We start from the raw sequence: 16,649 nt of genomic DNA, 5'->3' as shown, positions 1-16,649 counted from the left end.
GGGGGAGCTCCCTCCCTTGGTGTTCCCCATAACCCTTCCAATGCCTTTAGTCTCTTCTACTTTCACAGGGTGGCCAGCCCTGGCCCTGTTTCTTGACATGTCCAGCCCCTCCCCCCGAACACCTACCCACAACCCCCATGTTATTTGAAGGAGGAAAGGACTTTGAGTGGAGGTGGAGAAGAAGGCAGAAAACATGAAGGGCAAAAATCTCCTTCTGACAGACTTATTAATAGGGCACCGGGCTGCATGCAGCTGACGCTTGGCATGACTTTGGTAGAAGGTGGGGGAGGGGTTAGAAGTATGGGGAGCTGTGTACATTGCAGAGAAGAATTGGCTGGGCTGAGAAGGAACAATTCTGAAATCCTGAAACAAGGAGCCAGACTCAAGGAAAGTTAGGCTCCCAGCACCGACTGTAGTTTATTTGTGAACTGAACGGGGAAAGAGGGTGTCAGTCCAAGGGGAGATCAGGGGGTTCCTCTTCATCAGAGTCAAACTCAACATTTTCATCTTTTACCCATCGACCTCGTCCATCTGGGATCCATCCAGAGCTGGAAACATCAGAAAAAAGAGAATTGGTCAGGAAAGGAAGTTTATCAAGAAATTAGTGGGGATAAGTAAAAACACTTGAAAAGCTTTGAAAAAAGGAGGGTCAGAGAGAAAAGGGGAAATCTGAGGAAAGTGATTCTGCATACTCACCTTCGAAGGGTGAGGTAATGATCCAGGGCCCGTTTTCTTGTGGGGCTCATAGGTGCAGGGGATGAGACAGTTGCTGACTCCTTGGTCTGTGAGCCAGCCTCAGGCTCAGGTTCTCTACTGATCTTCCCACCTTGGGGTTCAACCTCTGGGGGTGGCAAAGGGGAATGAGAGACAGAGGGACGAAGGGCTTCTGGTCTGGGTAGAGAAGAATCAAAGTCTGTAAAAGCAGTAAAGGAAAGGGCCAAATCTCCTGTGACTCCCAACCCCTTAAAGCAGTGCTTCCTAAAACTGTGTTCCTCAAGATATTAATAAGCGTTGTGCATAAAAAGGATTTTGGAATCCAGTGAATTTAGGAAAGGCTAAGTTAACTTTTTAAAGGTTTTTTTATCTTAAGACTTTGTAGACCCCTTAAAATACACTAATATTACTATTCTTCAAATAGGATTACAAAGCACCACTTCCCAAACTTTTTTCTTAATTACAAGATTCTTTTTCCTGAAATACAAGTTAACACCTCCAGAACACTAGTATTCCTCAGATTACAATTAGGAAAACAATCACTTTAGAGCCATCTATCTCCTGTCCCTCCCTATCTCTGGCTTTCCCACCCCACACACCTGTACTTCCGGCGGCAGCAACTGTTATAGTGAGGAGCTCTGTGCAGAGCATTCTGGGTGATAAGTCGAGTCTGGGTTAACAGAGGAGCCTGGCATGGAGATGGGAGACAGAATCAGAGCCTTCAGAGCTAGAAAGAAGCCCAAGCCCTTCAAGCCTAGGGTGTGCAGCACAGTCCTGCCTGGAACACAACCTCCCCACTCTGATTACCTCCACTTTGGTCTCTTCCCTCCTTAGTTCATTCTGCTCTCTTGGATTCTGCTCCATGCCCTTTCCTGGCTGCTTCTTGCCATAGAAAAGCTGCAGGCCTGAGGAGGAAGGGGAAGATAATTAAAAGCAGAGCACCAAGGGTGGTCTGAAGAGATTTTAAGGGTTTAGTCTCCATCCTCTGTCTTCTCCCAAACTTACTGGACAGATGCTTCTTGCCTGCACGGTGGGCAGTCAGCATGGCCAGAGTGTCCAGTACAGGTCGATGGGGACATATGGCACAAGCAAAGCTGGGGAGGAGGAAAGAAGAAGAAAATTGGCCCCAGAGTAGTGGAGTCTCGGCCATAGGTCCCACCCCGTCCTAGCACTCCTTTCCAAAGTCTCCCAATGTCCACCAACCACATCCCTGTCGCTCACTCCTAGCTAAAGAATCTTAGATGCTCCCGCTCTCCTCCTTAATAACAAAAGTTTATTAGGCATCCCTGGTGGCACAGTGGTTGAGAGTCCGCCTGCCAATGCAGGGGACACGGGTTCGAGCCCTGGTCCAGGAAGATCCCACATGCCGCAGAGCAACTAAGCCCGTGCGTCACAACCACTGAGCCTGCGCTCTAGAGCCCACGAGCCACAACTACTGAAGTCCGCGCACTTAGAGTCTGTGCTCCGCAACGAGAAGCCACCACAGTGAGAAGACCGCGCACCGCAACGAAGAGTAAGCCCCGCTCTCCGCAACTAGAGAAAGCCCGTGGGCAGCAACAAAGACCCAACGCAGCCAAAAAAAAAAAAAAATTTATTGAGCCTCTAACCGCAGAACCCTTAGGCTTGATCCACTCCTCGCCCTCACCGTCCATCCCGTAGCATCAGCGCCTCATCCTCTGGGATATAACTAGCCAGCAGATCCCCAACTCTTCGTTTCTGCAGGAGATAGGGGAAGAAGTCCGGACGGGATAAAAGTGAAATGATAGGGACGAGGACTCAAAGGGAATAAAGACCATGGGGCGAGCAGAGATCTGGGGCGAAGAAGGGGTCAACAGCAGCTCTAGTCGTCTGGCTCCCTCCGCACCACCCCCCACCAGTTGTTGTCACGGCAACAAAGCAGCTCCTTCACATCCTTCAGAGGGCAGGTGAAGCTGCTCCAGACGCTCTTCTTCGCGCTTACTTTGAGCACATTGAGTTGACTCCAATCATCCCCTTCCCTCTTGAAAGACATCACGACTGTGAGCCCCAGAAACGACCAATTCTACGGCTCCGCCTTCGGCACTCCTTTCAGGCCACCGTAGCGAGAGTGGGACCGCTACCTTCCTTCCTGTCTCTTTCCGGTTGGCCCCCTTACTTCCGGGGACGCTCTTCCACGCATGCACTGCGCGATCCCGGAAGCCCGCCCCTTGCCTGCGGATGGGGACTGCATTTCCTATGGTGCCCTGCGACCCCGCCGGCGCGGAGCCTTTAGGGAAATGAAGTCTTTTTTTCAAAGAACTTGCCGCCGGGCTGGATACAGGCCCCTGCATCTTGACAGATTCGAGGGTTTGGAGGGACAAGAACCTAGATGTGGAGCCCGAATTTGAGGGTGTGACTAATTTGATGTGGAGGGTACCTTTGAGGATCTCTGAGGGGAAAGTGTGCTGTAGACTCTCGCTTTCATCACGCGCTTCTCCTGCGGCCACAGCCCACCTGGGGTGGGCCTGATTTGTTCCCGACCCTAGCCGGCCCACCCTGGGACGGGGCGGAGTCGGGGTGTTGAGGGGCCGGGAGGTCGGGCTGCCGGACCTAGGGGCAAACTGAGCTGAGTGTTGAGGAGGTTGTCTAGAATTCAAAGGTCAGAGGTCAATGTCGCGAGTTGTTGTGGGGAATCGAAAGTCGGAGGGGTGCTAAGGAGAGACTCAGGTAGAGACTGAATAGTCGGAGTACAGATTGGTGGGAAAGGGGCTTGGAGGGAGGAGAAGCGAGGGCTGTGAGGTCGCGTAGTGCCGGGGGAGGCGGGGAGACTTAGGACAGAAGACTGAAGGGGAAAGGAATCCTCTAAGTCCTAGAGACCCCGGGCCCGTCACTATTGGTCACTTAGACAGGCCTCCCGCAGTTGCAACCCCAGTTGTCCGCAGGGTGAGGAGATGGCTTCTCCCTCTAGACAGGCCCCCCTTGGCGGGTCAGGACTGCTTCAAGGGAGCCGGGCTCGTTCTTATGGAAGCCTGGTGCAGTCTGCCTGCTCCCCGGTGAGGGAAAGACGCCTGGAGCATCAGTTGGCGCCCGGAGACACCCTGGCTGGACTAGCACTCAAATACGGGGTGACGGTGAGTCTTAACAGGATTGGGACGCAGACACCCACTTAAAAGAGACTTATTTCTCATGAGTAGGTAGTGGCCCTCTAGGCAACTTCCCCTGAAATTTTCTTAATTGTGTTTAAATTAACTAATTTTGATAAATTAATTGTGGTGTAAGTCTGGTCCACCTTTGTCTTTTGGTTTGTGTTCCCATCGCAGTGTTGCACTGTCTGGTTGGGACAAATCCTGTCTCACTATCCCAATGGAGGGGAGCAACTCCTATTTATTATGCCAGTCACTATACTAAAGACTTTACATCTGTTAGCCCATTTGATCCTCACATCCCTGTCAAGCACACAATTATTGTCCCCTTTTTACAGATGAAGAAACCGAGACTTAGATTGGTTAACCAGTTTGACCAAGGTCAAATAACTAAAGTGTTGAAGTGAAAATTCAAACAGGTCTGTCTGACTCCAAAGCTTGTACTGTTAACCACATAGCAACACTAATTGAGAGTGATTAAACATTTACAGCAAACAGTGGAGAGCTAGTTTTTAGTCCTAAGTTCCCTACCTGCCTGTCTGTTGTTCTTTTTTCTCCTCAATGCTCTGCCCTCTTCTTTTCTGGAAGGTGGCCTCCTTGGTACAAAACAGGTACTCTCTATGCCAAGCATTTCAGCTCCTGCATAGGGTGTATTTGGTAGATGTAAAAATACATTGTTTTAAAGTTGATAAAGGTGGTTTTTTTTTTCCATATCCGGTTGAATTTAGTCAACATTTTAATGCTTGGTATGTTTAAAGCACTGTGGTAACCACCTTGGGAGACAGAAACATAAATAAAGTATATAGTTGCTGTCCTCATGAATTTACAGTCTAGTGAGATATGGACAGGGACACAAATAATGATTGTAGGTGACAGAATGTGGTGAGTTCGTAGAGGTGTTAACAAAGAGGGGGAAGTCAGGAAAGAAGACTGATTTTTATTTGGAAGGGGACATCGGTGCAGATTTTAAGGGAGCCATCGCAATGGGCCTTGAAAGACTTGGACATTCTTTCCTCTATGCTCCTCTCTATAAACCTATGTAATCCAGTGGTTTACACCTTTTACATCTTTGTCTTTCCGGTAGCCTGTACTCTCTTTAAGGGACAGAACTATTTCCTTTCAATTTTATATCTCTAGAGCCTGGCATAGTCCCCAGCACATAAAAGCTTAATAGATGTTTTTTGAATGAATGAAATTATGGCTACGATTTCCACACATGGAGATTTGGGAGTAGAGTAAAGTGGACATTTCAGGTAGAGGGATGGCCTAAACAAAGGAAGTAGATGTGAAAGTACTGAGCAGTGCTTTCATCCCAGCAGAGGCTCAGAGGCCATGCAATGAAGGAAACTGTGCTGCTAGTGAATCAACAATTTTTTTGAGGTTTTCTTACAGCCCTGTACCTTTCTGAGTACAGAAAACCTCTGTAGTCTAGTGAAGAAGAGTTTTAGGTTCTGGCCTCCTTCTGCTGCTTACTAGCTGAGTGACTGAATAGTCAATCACTTCCCCTGTTTGGGGCCTCAGTTTCTTATCATTTGTAAAATGAGGAAGATGTATTAAATTTAAAACTTAGATAAATCAAAACAAACAAAAAAAAACTTAGATAAATGAATTACCTAAGTTATTACCTACCTGTCATTTAAGGAACACTTAGTACGTGCCAAGCGCTATATATTATCTCATATTTCTCTGTAAATCTTTATGAGGTAGATGTAACTATTTCCATTTAAAGGTAAGGAATATCACTGTGTTGTACATCTGAAACTAATAAAATATTTTAAGTCAGTTATACTTCAATAAAAATAAAATTTTAAAGATAAGGAGACTGAAGCTTAGAGAGATAATTTGCCATAGACTAAATACAACTAGTCTAATTAGTAGAGCTAAGATTCAGACCAGGTTGTTTCATTCTAAAATCCTCATTTTGAATTGCTCTATTAAACTAACTAGATTCTAATGACCTTTCTAGCTCTTGGCTCGATGGAAGTGGAACAATGTCCCCTTATATGGTACTGCTAGGAAATAATAAAAGCAACAGAAAAGGACCTAGGATATTATCGAGACAAAAGAGACCTAGGATATTATCTAGGCAAAATAAAATGAATAGCATCAAAGCACTTGGCGAAGAAAAAGTACAAAACTGCAAGCCATTTTTAACATTTTTTTATTGTTAGATCAATCCAATTTTATTTTTAAACTCATTATAGCATAAGATTTTATAAGTCAACTTTATTATAGTAGTCTTGCCCTAGAGTGGAAACAGCTTTGATATTTGACAGATATAAGAATTATGATTTCCCAAACTGGTGCCATTATGGGATGAATTTTTAGTAAAACTGGCCTCGAATAATAAAATACTGACATACTGTGTCTGTGGTTCCTATATTTTATTATCTAGTTTATTTACTCATAAAGCATTAATGAGCCTCTGCTGTGTGCCAAGTTTGTGCAATGCTGAAGAGTGCCTTAGGCATACAGAGACGGCAAGTCACCAACCCTGCCCTTAAAGGACTCACAGTTTGGGCAAGACAAATATGCAAAGAGATGAATAACAATATAATAGGGTAGGTATTATTACAGCAATATTTACAGTATGCATTGGGAGCCCTGAAGAAGATAACACAAAGGGAATGATAGTTGATGAGAAGTTTTCCAGGCAGAGAAGGGAGTAGTGGAGAAACATTCCAGGCAGGTAAAGACACAAAAAGGTGAAAGATCATGAAATGTTGGAAGAAAAATAAAAAGTTCAGGATGGCAAAATGTATAAGTGGCAGAAGAAGGGAGGTGTGGGTGGACTTCCTATGAGAGCTAGATTGAGAATGCCCTTGAATGCTAATTTGGATATTTTTTTTGGCCGCACCACGTGGCTTGTGAGATCTTAGTTCCCCGACCAGGGATCGAACGCGGGCCCTGTGAGTGAAAGTGCTGAGTCCTAACCACTGGTCTGCCAGAGAAGTCCTGCTAATTTGGATTCTATCTCTGAGCCAATGGGGAGCCATAGAAGGTTTATAAGCAAGGTAGTGGGTTGGGGCTTTCCTCGTGGTGCAGTGGTTAAGAATCCACCTGCCAATGCAGGGGACACGGGTTCGAGCCCTGGTCCGGGAAGATCCCACGTGCCACAGAGCAGCTAAGCCCGTGCGCCACAACTACTGAGCCTGTGCTGCTCTAGAGCCCACGAGTTACAACTACTGAGCCTGCGTGCTGCAACTACTGAAGCCCGCGCGCCTAGAGCCCATGCTCCACAACAAGAGAAGCCACCACAGTGAGAAGAGTTCACGCACTGCAGTGAAGAGTAGCTCCCGCTCACCACAACTAGAGAAAGCCTGCGCACAGCAACGAAGACCCAACACAGCCAAAAATAAATAAATTTATAGAAAACAAAACAAAAACTGTTACAGTACCCAGATGAGAAATATTAAGAGTCTGTTCTAAGTCAATGGCAGTGAATGTGAAGATGAGACCAGATGTGAGAGATTTTTACAGCATTTTTGTTGACCTGTTAGGTCTGGATCATGAAAGAAAAGTATGAGTTAAGGATGACATTGATATTTCTACCTTGGGAGGCAGGTAGATAGAGATGGTGATGTCAGTCACTATGTTCAGTGATGAATAAATAAGTACTAAATAAATATTTGATCAGTGAAATTATTAATATAATAAGAAAAGTATTCCTGGAAGGAGTAAAAAGGCCCAGAATTCTAGTTTTATCTCTGTCAGTAACTTGCTAGGCAAGTAATTTAACCTCTCTGAACCTCAGTTCCTTCATCTTTAACAGTAGTTAAAGGGACCCCCTAGGGGTCCCTAAGACGCTGTAGGGATCCACAAGGTCAAAACAATTTTCATGGTAATAATAACAAGACTTTATTTGTCTTTTTTATTCTCATGAGTGTACTGTTTTCCAGAGGCTACGTGACATGTGTTACTGCAGCAGATGCATGTAGAGGCAGATATGAGAATCCTGTTGTCTTCCATTAAGTCGGACATTAAAGTGATTTACAAAAATGTAAAACAGTGCCTCTGTTCTTGCTACATGTTTGTTGTTTTTGTTTTGGAAAATATAGTTATTTTTCATCAAAATATTTATGTTAATATGTAATGGAAGTGTTTTTAAATTTTTTCGGTTTTAATTTTATAATACCTTAAATATTGATAGATGTGATCAACATAAGTAAAAGCTTTTTTCCTCAATAATTTTTTTAAATGTAAAGGGGCCCTAGGACCAAAAAGTATGAAAGCTGCTGATCAATAAAAAAAAATAGGGATAATATCAGCCCACTGTAGTTTTGGTTGTTATAGGGTCAGATAAGACTTTGTACAATCACTTTAAAAAGCATGAGGTGCTATACAAATATAAGATGGATTGTTATTACTGTCATTAACTGTGGTGACTTTTTTTTAAAGATGGAACAGATTAAGCGTGCAAACCGCCTTTATACTAATGACTCGATCTTCCTGAAGAAAACCCTCTACATCCCCATCCTGACAGAGCCCAGAGACCTGTTCAATGGTTTGGATTCTGAGGAAGAGAAGGATGGAGAGGAAGAGGTACAGCCAAGTAAGGATGAAGTTGGGCCACACTCAGCTGAGAGGAAGAAACAAGAGACAGGTTCGGGACGTGCCAATGGTGAAGCCCTTCCTACAGCTGGCCAGGAGCCCCCCATTCACGACCTCTCTGCCTCTGATTTCCTTAAGAAGCTTGATTCACAGATCAGCTTGTCAAAGAAGGCTGCTGCCCAGAAGCTGAAAAAGGGAGAAAGTGGGTGAGTCTTGAATGGGTCCTTTTTTTTTTTATATAAATTTTTTTTTCTATTTTTTTTTTAAAATTTATTTTTATTTTATTTATTTATTTTGGGCTGCAATGGGTCTTCATTGCTGCACGCGGGCCCTCCTCTCCAGTTGCAGCAAGCAGGGGCCACTCTTCACTGCAATGCGCAGGCCTCTCACTGCGGCAGCCTCTCCCGTTGCGGAGCACAGGCTCTAGGCGCATGGGCCTCAGTAGTTGCGGCACGTGGGCTCAGTAGTTGTGGCTTGTGGGCTCTAGAGCACAGGCTCAGTAGTTTGGCACACGGACTTAGTTGCTCCGTGGCATGTGGGATCCTCGAACCCGTGCCTCCTGCCTTGGCAGGCGGACTCCCAACCACTGTGCCACCAGGGAAGTTTGAATGGGTTCTTTTAAGTCCGTCCATAGACTCTCTGTTCCCCCAACCATACCTGACCAGACACAAAGTAAGTAATTCCAGTGTCAGCAGAAGCAAGGTGAAACCTTTCCCTCAGGTGGCCGCAAGACAATGAGCAGAGCCTATGGCTGCTGGAATGGGTAGAGGCACTGGGTAATGGTTCTGTGTTCTCAGTGGACTGAAATAGTTGACTGTTCTTACTGCTCTGATGGTCCATGAAGGAGCATTAGGATTAGGATTTATCCAGAGGGTACTGAGACTCCATCTTAAGGCAACCAGCTCATGTATATTAGAGAAGGACAGCTTCCCACGTACTTCTTCGCTCAGCCTAGTCTCAGCCTCTTCCCTTGATCTGTCGCTCTTTCCCCCTTTCCTCACCTGCAGGATACCTGGGGAGGATTCAGGTCTTCACCTGAGCTCTCCTCGGATGCAGCAACGAGCAGTCCTAGGTCCTGTGCCGCTGACCCGGACCTCTCGGACCCGGACACTTCGGGACCAGGAGGATGAAATCTTCAAACTCTGATGTCTCCAGAACTGATTGAGAGAAGCCAGATGTTGAAGGAGCAACTTGAGGGAGAGAGGAGCCTGAGGTGAGGCTCAGGAACATGGCCTCCCAGCCCACCTCCCTTACTCCTGCCATCTTCTGAGCCTACTTGTCCGTCAGGAGTTCCTTGGTCTGGAGCAGTTCTATTGGCAAGGGTAGGGGATGGGAAATAGACCCCTTCTCAGTTCTGGGGCTGAATCTAGAGTTGTCCTTTAGATTCAAAAGGCTCTTTTAACATCCCTGCTGCCTTTCCCATCCCTTTCACCATTCCTTGGCCTTAGAGCAGGGAGGCAGGGACTCTCACAGCCCCAAACTTCCTCCCCATCTCCAACTATGTTACCTAATTTATTTGGTGCTATATTGAAGTATTATTTATTTGCTATATCTTATTCTTTCCCAGTATTAGCTGAAAAATGGGATTGCTATAGCCCTGGGATGAGGGGAACCCAGGAACAGTAAGTGAGCCAGTGACTCCTGGCCCACCTTCCCCACCTTCTTAGCCAGCCATGTTATTGAGAACGGGCAATCAGTGATCTAGCCCTGCTGCAGGGAATGGCAGACTGTGCCTCGCCCCCAATCTCAAATGGAAGAATTTGGGCTCAGTCTTGACTAACCAGGTCACTATAACTTTTTCACAACTCTTGCTCTGAGAAAAAAACAGCTATGTAGGGTCCTGAACTCTCCATGCCACCAGTTCACCCTTCTAATCTGCTCCTCTGTTCAGCCTGTGTGAGGCTAAGGGATGGAAGAAGAATTGCCGTGGAGTTTGAAGAGGAGGACAGTTGTGGGAGTCTTTTTCTTATATCCTCTCCCGACCAGAGCCTATTGATCTATGTCTTGCTCCTCACTGCATATTTATTTGCAATTTGTAGCACTGATCTGCGGTACAGTTTTTTTTGAGTTTCTTAAACAGAAGAAGTAGGCAAGGGAACCCCGGTGATGCTGGAAATATGCCTCAGTCTCCTGTATGGAAATGGTGAGAGGTGAGATGAGTGGTGTTTATATACCTCTTTCCTCTGTGATGATCATAAGATACAAGAAGCTGGAGAGATTAAACATTGAGCCCTGTATATGTTTTAATAGTTTTATTTCCTCTGTGAGACTCTCCCCTGCCCTAGCCCCTTCTTCCTGCCCTCTGGAGCAGAGTCTCTGGTATCTGTCCAGACTCCGCCTAGAACTGAAGGTCTAGGATATCTCTAAAGGCTCCCTGCGCCGCCTGTCTTTAGTGTCCCCAGAGGAGTGAGATGGGCTACGCCCTCTTCCCCTGGTTCTGAGGGGAGGGGGCTTCCCTGTTTGAAAGGTCCCTTGTGGGGAAAATAGAGATCCAAGTTTCGCTTCATCTTTTTCAGGCAGCTTTGTTTCCTGTCTTGGGGCTGGAGTAGGAGAGAGGCCTTAACCCTCAGCATTGCTTCTTCTCCACCAGCAGTTGGGCATGGGGTGGTCTCAGAGTCACAGGCACTCTTGGGAAAGACTGAAACCTGAGGGTTGAAAAGCATTAGTGCAGATGAGCAGGGTTAGAAAGCCCATTATCTTTTTTTCTCAGTCAGCCATTTTGCCAAGAAGGAACGTGCCAGGGTCAGGGTTCTCAGAGCTTCCCCTCATCCAGCAGCTTCCTGAGCCCATCACAGATCTTGCCAAGGTGCTGAGTGTAGTCAGGCCCATAGAGGGCCGTGAGCAGGCCTGGGTCAGAGAAGTGATCAAACACGTGGCGGATGCGGCCATGTGACTTGGGTGTGAGGTGGCGCTCCACCAGTTCCAGCAGCACATCCCGGCACTCGGTCAGCAGGCCGGCCAGCACAGCAGCCTCAAAGGTGAAGTCCACCTCGCCGAAGCTGAGTGCGGTCATGGCGCCCTGCCGCAGCTTCTGGCGAAAGCGGGTAGCCAAGGCCAGCTCGCTGGGGCTGAAGCAGCCACTGCGGTGCAGCACGGCCACCTTGACGGCCACCTTGATCAGGTCCTTGATAACCCGCTGGGCCTGGGGCCTGCTGTGTGTGTATTCTTTGGACACACGGTAGAGCTCATCTAGCACCTCGCTGCTCGTCTCATCAACGAAGAGATGAGCCACAGATCGACCTGCCATCTTACTCAGCAGCTTCTTCTCTGCTTGCAGCGCCAGACTCTTTGAACTGAAGGACTCCATGATTCCTAGGGAAGGGTTAGATGGGAGGGTATGTGGTCGTCACTAGAAGAAAGGCCACAGGCTTCCTTAGAGAGAAATGGCTTTTCCCCTTTCTGTCTCTTTGGTTTCTATCTCATTTTCATCTTTATTTGTCATCTTTCTCCCCCTGGGCCCCCTCAGTCCTCTGTGCTTTGTTTCCATTTTTTCTCCTTTTGTACTGTAGGAAATCATGATCTCTAAAACCAGAGGAGCAGTAATAGCTTTGGCTGGAGGAATGAGGGCACACCGGACGCTAGCGCACCGCAAGTTAAGACCTCAGGGGAAGTAGGCTGTTGCTATTACAGTGGAGAAGATAAAGCTTACCTGGCAGATAGTTCTCACAGCTGCCATTTTTGGACACTGCCTGGGTACCGTACATCTATGAGGTGTAGGTATTACTATCCTTGTTTTACAGCTGAGCAAACTGAAGCTTACGTTAAATAATTTACCCAAGGTCAAACACAACTGTTTTTCTGACTCCAAAAGCCCATGTCAGCTAGTGTGCTGTACTGCCTTTAAAGACGTGAGAAATATAGGGGTCCTGGGAGTCCTGACAAAAATAATAATGAACATTTATTGAGAACCTATTATGTGCCAAGTGCTTTATCTCAGTTTTCCCAACCCTTTGTAAAGTAGGTATCCCCAATTTGCAACGAGAAAAATGAAACTAAGAAAAATTAAGCAACTTGGCTAAAGTCATTAGCAAATGGTAAAAGCGGGCTTTGAACCATATAATCCAAAGAAGCCTCCTTCCCTTGGAATGCGCTCAATGAGGTTGAAGCACACTGAGGAATCATGAAAAACAAGCACCTCAAGACAGTCCTAGAGGTCTCAGGTCCTCTGCTGGGACTGTGCTGAGGACCTCCTGGTGGCACATCAGCTGCAAGTATCCAGGGCACTCTCCCCATGGTCCTCGCCTGTGGTGGTTCTGCTTGTTTTGCTTCTTACTTCCCCCTCCCCTGCTCTGCAGGATGTGGCTCTGACCGCAGTGAGGAGCAGCCTTGCCCTCTCCCCCCAAATGAAATAGGAGTCTGAAGAAGCAGGGGAAATGGGTAACTGGGAGGAGGGGTGGTTCTCCCCCAGCTGAATCGGTCCAGTGGGAATCTGGAACCTTGCTCTGCTCCCGGCTTTGCCTGGGGCTTTCTGGACCACGCTGTACATCCGGAAGAGGAGATTGCTCCATGTGAGCCTTCCTTCCTCCTTGGCCTTCCTGCTACCCAGCTCTCCACTGCCCCCGTTGCCATCTCACGTTTTGTCCACTGTCCTCTCCCCGTCTCCGTGTTTCAGTCTCCTGTTTTCTCTTGTCTGAGTCCTGCCCTGTGGCCCTCTGGCCATGCTCTCCTGCTGGCCCCTACATCTACCTCCATGTCTCCTAAGATCTCCTTGCACCTCTCAGTAGTCTGTCACATACCCTTATCCACCGCCATCCCTCAGCCCTGCCCCCACCCAAACCAAACCATGTCTTACTGAGGCTGCCTGGCCCCAGGAAGAACTGAGCTGGACCTCCCCACTGGGGGCTCAAGAATTCTATCAAATGAGAGTCTCACAATATGGAAAGCTCAGGCTGACAGAGCTAGGACTCTTCTGCCACCATCACCCCTAAAGCCTACCCTTCTGTCATTGCCTGGTCCCTCACCTGCTGCGCCCTGGGTGCCAGTCTTGCCTTGGATGTTCCGGGAGAGCTGACAGAATGGAGAAGCTCCTAAGTGAGAGGCCCTTTGGCCTGGCCCCACCCCTAAGCCCCGCCTACCTACTCTGTGCTCAACCTCCCTTCATCACACTGTCACCAAGAAGGTCTATGACACCGACAGCCTCCTAGAAATAAAAGGTCAAAAGGAATAGCACTCTGTAGGAAACAGTCTTGATTCTTTGAGGTGAGGAAGAGGAATTGTACATCTCCTGCTCCCAAGTTGTCTACCTCTTTCTATCCTTGCTGCCCAGTTCCTTGAGATCTTGTTCTCCTTATATGTCTGTGGTAATGGGGAAAATGTTAAGTACAGATTGCTGGGGTGGGGGGTCCGTGGGGAAAGTTGTGAAGATTGAACTGAGCTTAGACTGGAGACACCAGAGGCAAGTTAGAGATCAGGAGGTCGGAGTGTGTCCCTGGAGTCTCCAGGGGTGGGTGGCGCTGTGGGGAGACATTACCACGAGCATACGCTTTCAGCGTCTGGCTGGGTAAGGGGGTTCCCACCCTTAATACTTAAGAGAGACGAAGGTGCTGGGGTCAGGGCTGCCGAACTAGGTATGACCAGCAGGTGTCAGCACATCATTGAACCACTAGAGGCAGCGCTCTCACTGTGCTTTATAGCTGCTAACACGTTATGAATGAAGGCAGTGCTCACTTCAGCAGCACATATACTAATCTCACCCCAGTCAGAATGGCCATCCTCAACAGATCTACAAACAAGAAATGCTGGGAAAAAAAAAATGCTGGAGAGGGTGTGGAGAAAAGGGAACCCTCTTGCACTGTTGGTGGGAATGTAAGTTGATACAGCCACTATGGAGGACAGTATGGAGGTTCCTTAAAAAACTAAAAATAGAACTACCATACGACCCAGCAATCCCACTCCTGGGCATATACCCTGAGAAAACCGTAATTCAAAAAGAGTCATATACCACAATGTTCATTGCAGCTCTATTTACAATAGCCAGGACATGGAAGCTACCTAAGTGTCCATCGACAGATGAATAGATAAAGAAGATGTGGCACATATATACAATGGAATATTACTCAGCCATAAAAAGAAACAAAATTGAGTTATTTGTAGAGAGGTGGATGGACCTAGAGTCTGTCATACAGAGTGAAGTAAGTCAGAAAGAGAAAAACAAATACCATATGCTAACACATATATATGGAATCTAAAAAAAAAAAGAAAAAGAAAAAAATGGTCATGAAGAACCTAGGGGCAGGACAGGAATAAAGACACAGACCTACTAGAGAATGGACTTGAGGACACTGGGAGGGGGAAGGGTAAGCTGGGACAAAGTGAGAGAGTGGCATGGACATATATACACTACCAAATGTAAAATAGATAGCTAGTGAGAAGCAGCGCATAGCACAGGGAGATCAGCTCAGGGCTTTGTGATCACCTAGAGAGGTGGGATAGGGAGGGTGGGAGGGAGACGCAAGAGGGAGGAGATATGGGGATATATGTATATGTATAGCTGATTCACTTTGTTATAAAGCAGAAACTAACACACCATTGTAAAGCAATTATACTCCAATAAAGATGTTAAAAAAAAAAAGAATGAAGGTAAGGGACTTCCCTGGTGGCACAGTGGTTAAGAATCCACCTGCCAATGCAGGGGACACGGGTTTGAGCCCTGGTTCGGGAAGATCCCACATGTCGTGGAGCAACTAAGCCCACGAGCCACAACTACTGAGCCCGCGTTCCACAGCTACTGAAGCCCAAGCGCCTAGAGCCCATGCTCGGCAACAAGAAAAGCCACCTCAACAAGAAAAGCCACCGCAATAAGCCGGTGCACCGCAATGAGAAGCCAGTGCACCGCAATGAACAGTAGCCCTCACTCGCCGCAACTAGAGAAAGCCCATGTGCAGCAATGAAGACCCAATGCAGCCAAAAATAAATAAATGTATAAAAAGAAGTTTTTTTTTTAAAGAAAGAATCTTACAGGGACTTCGCTGGCAGTCCAGTGGTTAAGACTCCGCGCTTCCAAGAAAAAAGACCCCATGCTTTCAACGCAGAGAGTGCAGGTTCAGTTCTGGTCAGGGAACTAAGATCTCACATGCCTCGCTAGCTAACACCCCACACGCGCACACGGCCAAAAAAAAAAAAAGAAAAGAAATGTGCTTACATTTGTCTCCCAGCCTGGTCAGGGAGATAAATGTAAGCACACATAACTGTAATACAAGTCAAATGATGTCATTAGCTGTAACAGAAGTTTAAGGAATTATGAGAGTAAAGAGAAATTTAGATTATTTCTGATAGGAGGGCTGAAGAGGTGGACTTAGAAGGATGGATTTAACTACTTACTAGGCAGAGTGTGGAAGAAATGCTTCTGCTTCCCAGATAATGGAGATAAGCATAAGCCATAGAGCAAACAATGATAATACAGGGCATGTTCAGGAAGTGGTGATTTATTCTGTATGACTGGAGCATAGGTTGTTTGAAAAAAAGTGAAGAAGGAAAAAGACCAGATCATGAAAGGCTTTAAGGGAGTTGCTCAACACTTCAGACTTTTGCTGTAGACAGTAGGGAGACATTAAAGGTTTTTGATCGGGGGAGTGAAATCATTAGCCCAGTGGGACTAGGTTAGAGGCTTCAGTGAAATTTTAGCTGAGGAAAGGGCATGCTTAAAAGGAAGTGATCACTGGTATAGCTTGCTTAAGCACAGTATGAGAACCAGTGAGAGACCTTGAGAGCTGGTGGTTTTATAAGAAGTTCTAACAGAAAGGGAAGAATTGGAACATTGTCCAGTTGTGAAAAGTTGAAGAGTAAAGATTGAAGTTCAGAAGTGGAGGCAGTCAGCATACCAGTGACTCCAAGACCATTGGTTCTCCTCCTTGGAGACAGTGATTGGGTCTTGGCTCCTTTCTTATTCCCACCTCTCTCAGCCCAGGTTCCAGAGCTGAGGGTCCTTGATACAACTTGGATTGGGAAATGTTAACAACTCCTTTAAGGAGTATGGTGGTAAAGGGATGAAGAGAAATGGAAAGGTAGCTTAAGGGAATGGGAAACTGGATTGACAGAGGGACTATTTTTAACTTGGAGTTCGAGGCCATTTGTAGGCTGAAAGGAAGGAGCCAGTGGACAGGGAGACTTAGAAAATGCAAAGGAGAGGTAATGTTTTTGGAGCAAGGTGTGGGGGCAGATGGAAAAGAATGGACTGCGAGCTCAGGGGAGGGAAGCAAGAGGAAAGAACTGGAGCTGGCATTTGTTGGGTGCACTCTGCTAGATGTTATATAAGTATCTCACTTCATCCTCTGATACCTCTAT

At 46.7% G+C, this 16,649-nt stretch overlaps 3 protein-coding genes across 3 annotated transcripts; 1 reads left to right on the top strand and 2 right to left on the bottom strand.

The window, feature by feature from the left end:
• Positions 1–387: 387 nt before the first annotated feature.
• SCNM1 (sodium channel modifier 1) lies at positions 388–2,830 on the bottom strand. Its single transcript, XM_027097829.1, has 7 exons — positions 2,675–2,830; positions 2,360–2,430; positions 1,720–1,808; positions 1,522–1,619; positions 1,314–1,402; positions 697–891; positions 388–548 (listed from the first exon to the last, which is right to left on the bottom strand). Exons 1-7 carry the CDS (start codon positions 2,723–2,725, stop codon positions 449–451), a joined length of 693 nt encoding a protein of 230 aa, XP_026953630.1. The 5' UTR covers positions 2,726–2,830; the 3' UTR covers positions 388–448.
• Positions 2,831–2,951: 121 nt separating this feature from the next.
• Positions 2,952–10,602, top strand: LYSMD1 (LysM domain containing 1). The gene is made up of 3 exons (XM_027097830.1): positions 2,952–3,803; positions 8,214–8,572; positions 9,374–10,602. Exons 1-3 carry the CDS (start codon positions 3,624–3,626, stop codon positions 9,510–9,512), a joined length of 678 nt encoding a protein of 225 aa, XP_026953631.1. The 5' UTR covers positions 2,952–3,623; the 3' UTR covers positions 9,513–10,602.
• A 2-nt stretch (positions 10,603–10,604) lies between these two features.
• TIPE2 (TNF alpha induced protein 8 like 2) lies at positions 10,605–13,421 on the bottom strand. The gene is made up of 2 exons (XM_027097831.1): positions 13,328–13,421; positions 10,605–11,678 (listed from the first exon to the last, which is right to left on the bottom strand). Exon 2 carries the CDS (start codon positions 11,671–11,673, stop codon positions 11,119–11,121), a length of 555 nt encoding a protein of 184 aa, XP_026953632.1. The 5' UTR covers positions 11,674–11,678; positions 13,328–13,421; the 3' UTR covers positions 10,605–11,118.
• Positions 13,422–16,649: the final 3,228 nt, after the last annotated feature.

Source organism: Aethalodelphis obliquidens, unplaced genomic scaffold, assembly GCF_003676395.1.
Source record: "Aethalodelphis obliquidens isolate GAN/ISIS:26980383/991018 unplaced genomic scaffold, ASM367639v1 scaffold116, whole genome shotgun sequence".
In the NCBI taxonomy this organism is placed as follows: Eukaryota; Metazoa; Chordata; class Mammalia; order Artiodactyla; family Delphinidae; genus Aethalodelphis; species Aethalodelphis obliquidens.
Note: the sequence above shows the minus strand (reverse complement) of the source record. Positions and strands in the feature narration are given on the sequence as shown.

Coding starts and splice junctions, on each gene's coding strand:
- SCNM1 (XM_027097829.1), bottom strand. CDS start 2,725: ATGTCTTTCAAGAGGGAAGGGGATGATTGGAGTCAACTCAATGTGCTC. Junction 1,620..1,719: donor AGGCAAGAAGCATCTGTCCA/GTAAGTTTGGGA, acceptor CTTCCTCCTCAG/GCCTGCAGCTTTTCTATGGC. Junction 892..1,313: donor TGCTGCCGCCGGAAGTACAG/GTGTGTGGGGTG, acceptor TTCTCTACCCAG/ACCAGAAGCCCTTCGTCCCT.
- LYSMD1 (XM_027097830.1), top strand. CDS start 3,624: ATGGCTTCTCCCTCTAGACAGGCCCCCCTTGGCGGGTCAGGACTGCTT. Junction 3,804..8,213: donor CACTCAAATACGGGGTGACG/GTGAGTCTTAAC, acceptor TTTTTTTTAAAG/ATGGAACAGATTAAGCGTGC. Junction 8,573..9,373: donor CTGAAAAAGGGAGAAAGTGG/GTGAGTCTTGAA, acceptor CCTCACCTGCAG/GATACCTGGGGAGGATTCAG.
- TIPE2 (XM_027097831.1), bottom strand. CDS start 11,673: ATGGAGTCCTTCAGTTCAAAGAGTCTGGCGCTGCAAGCAGAGAAGAAG.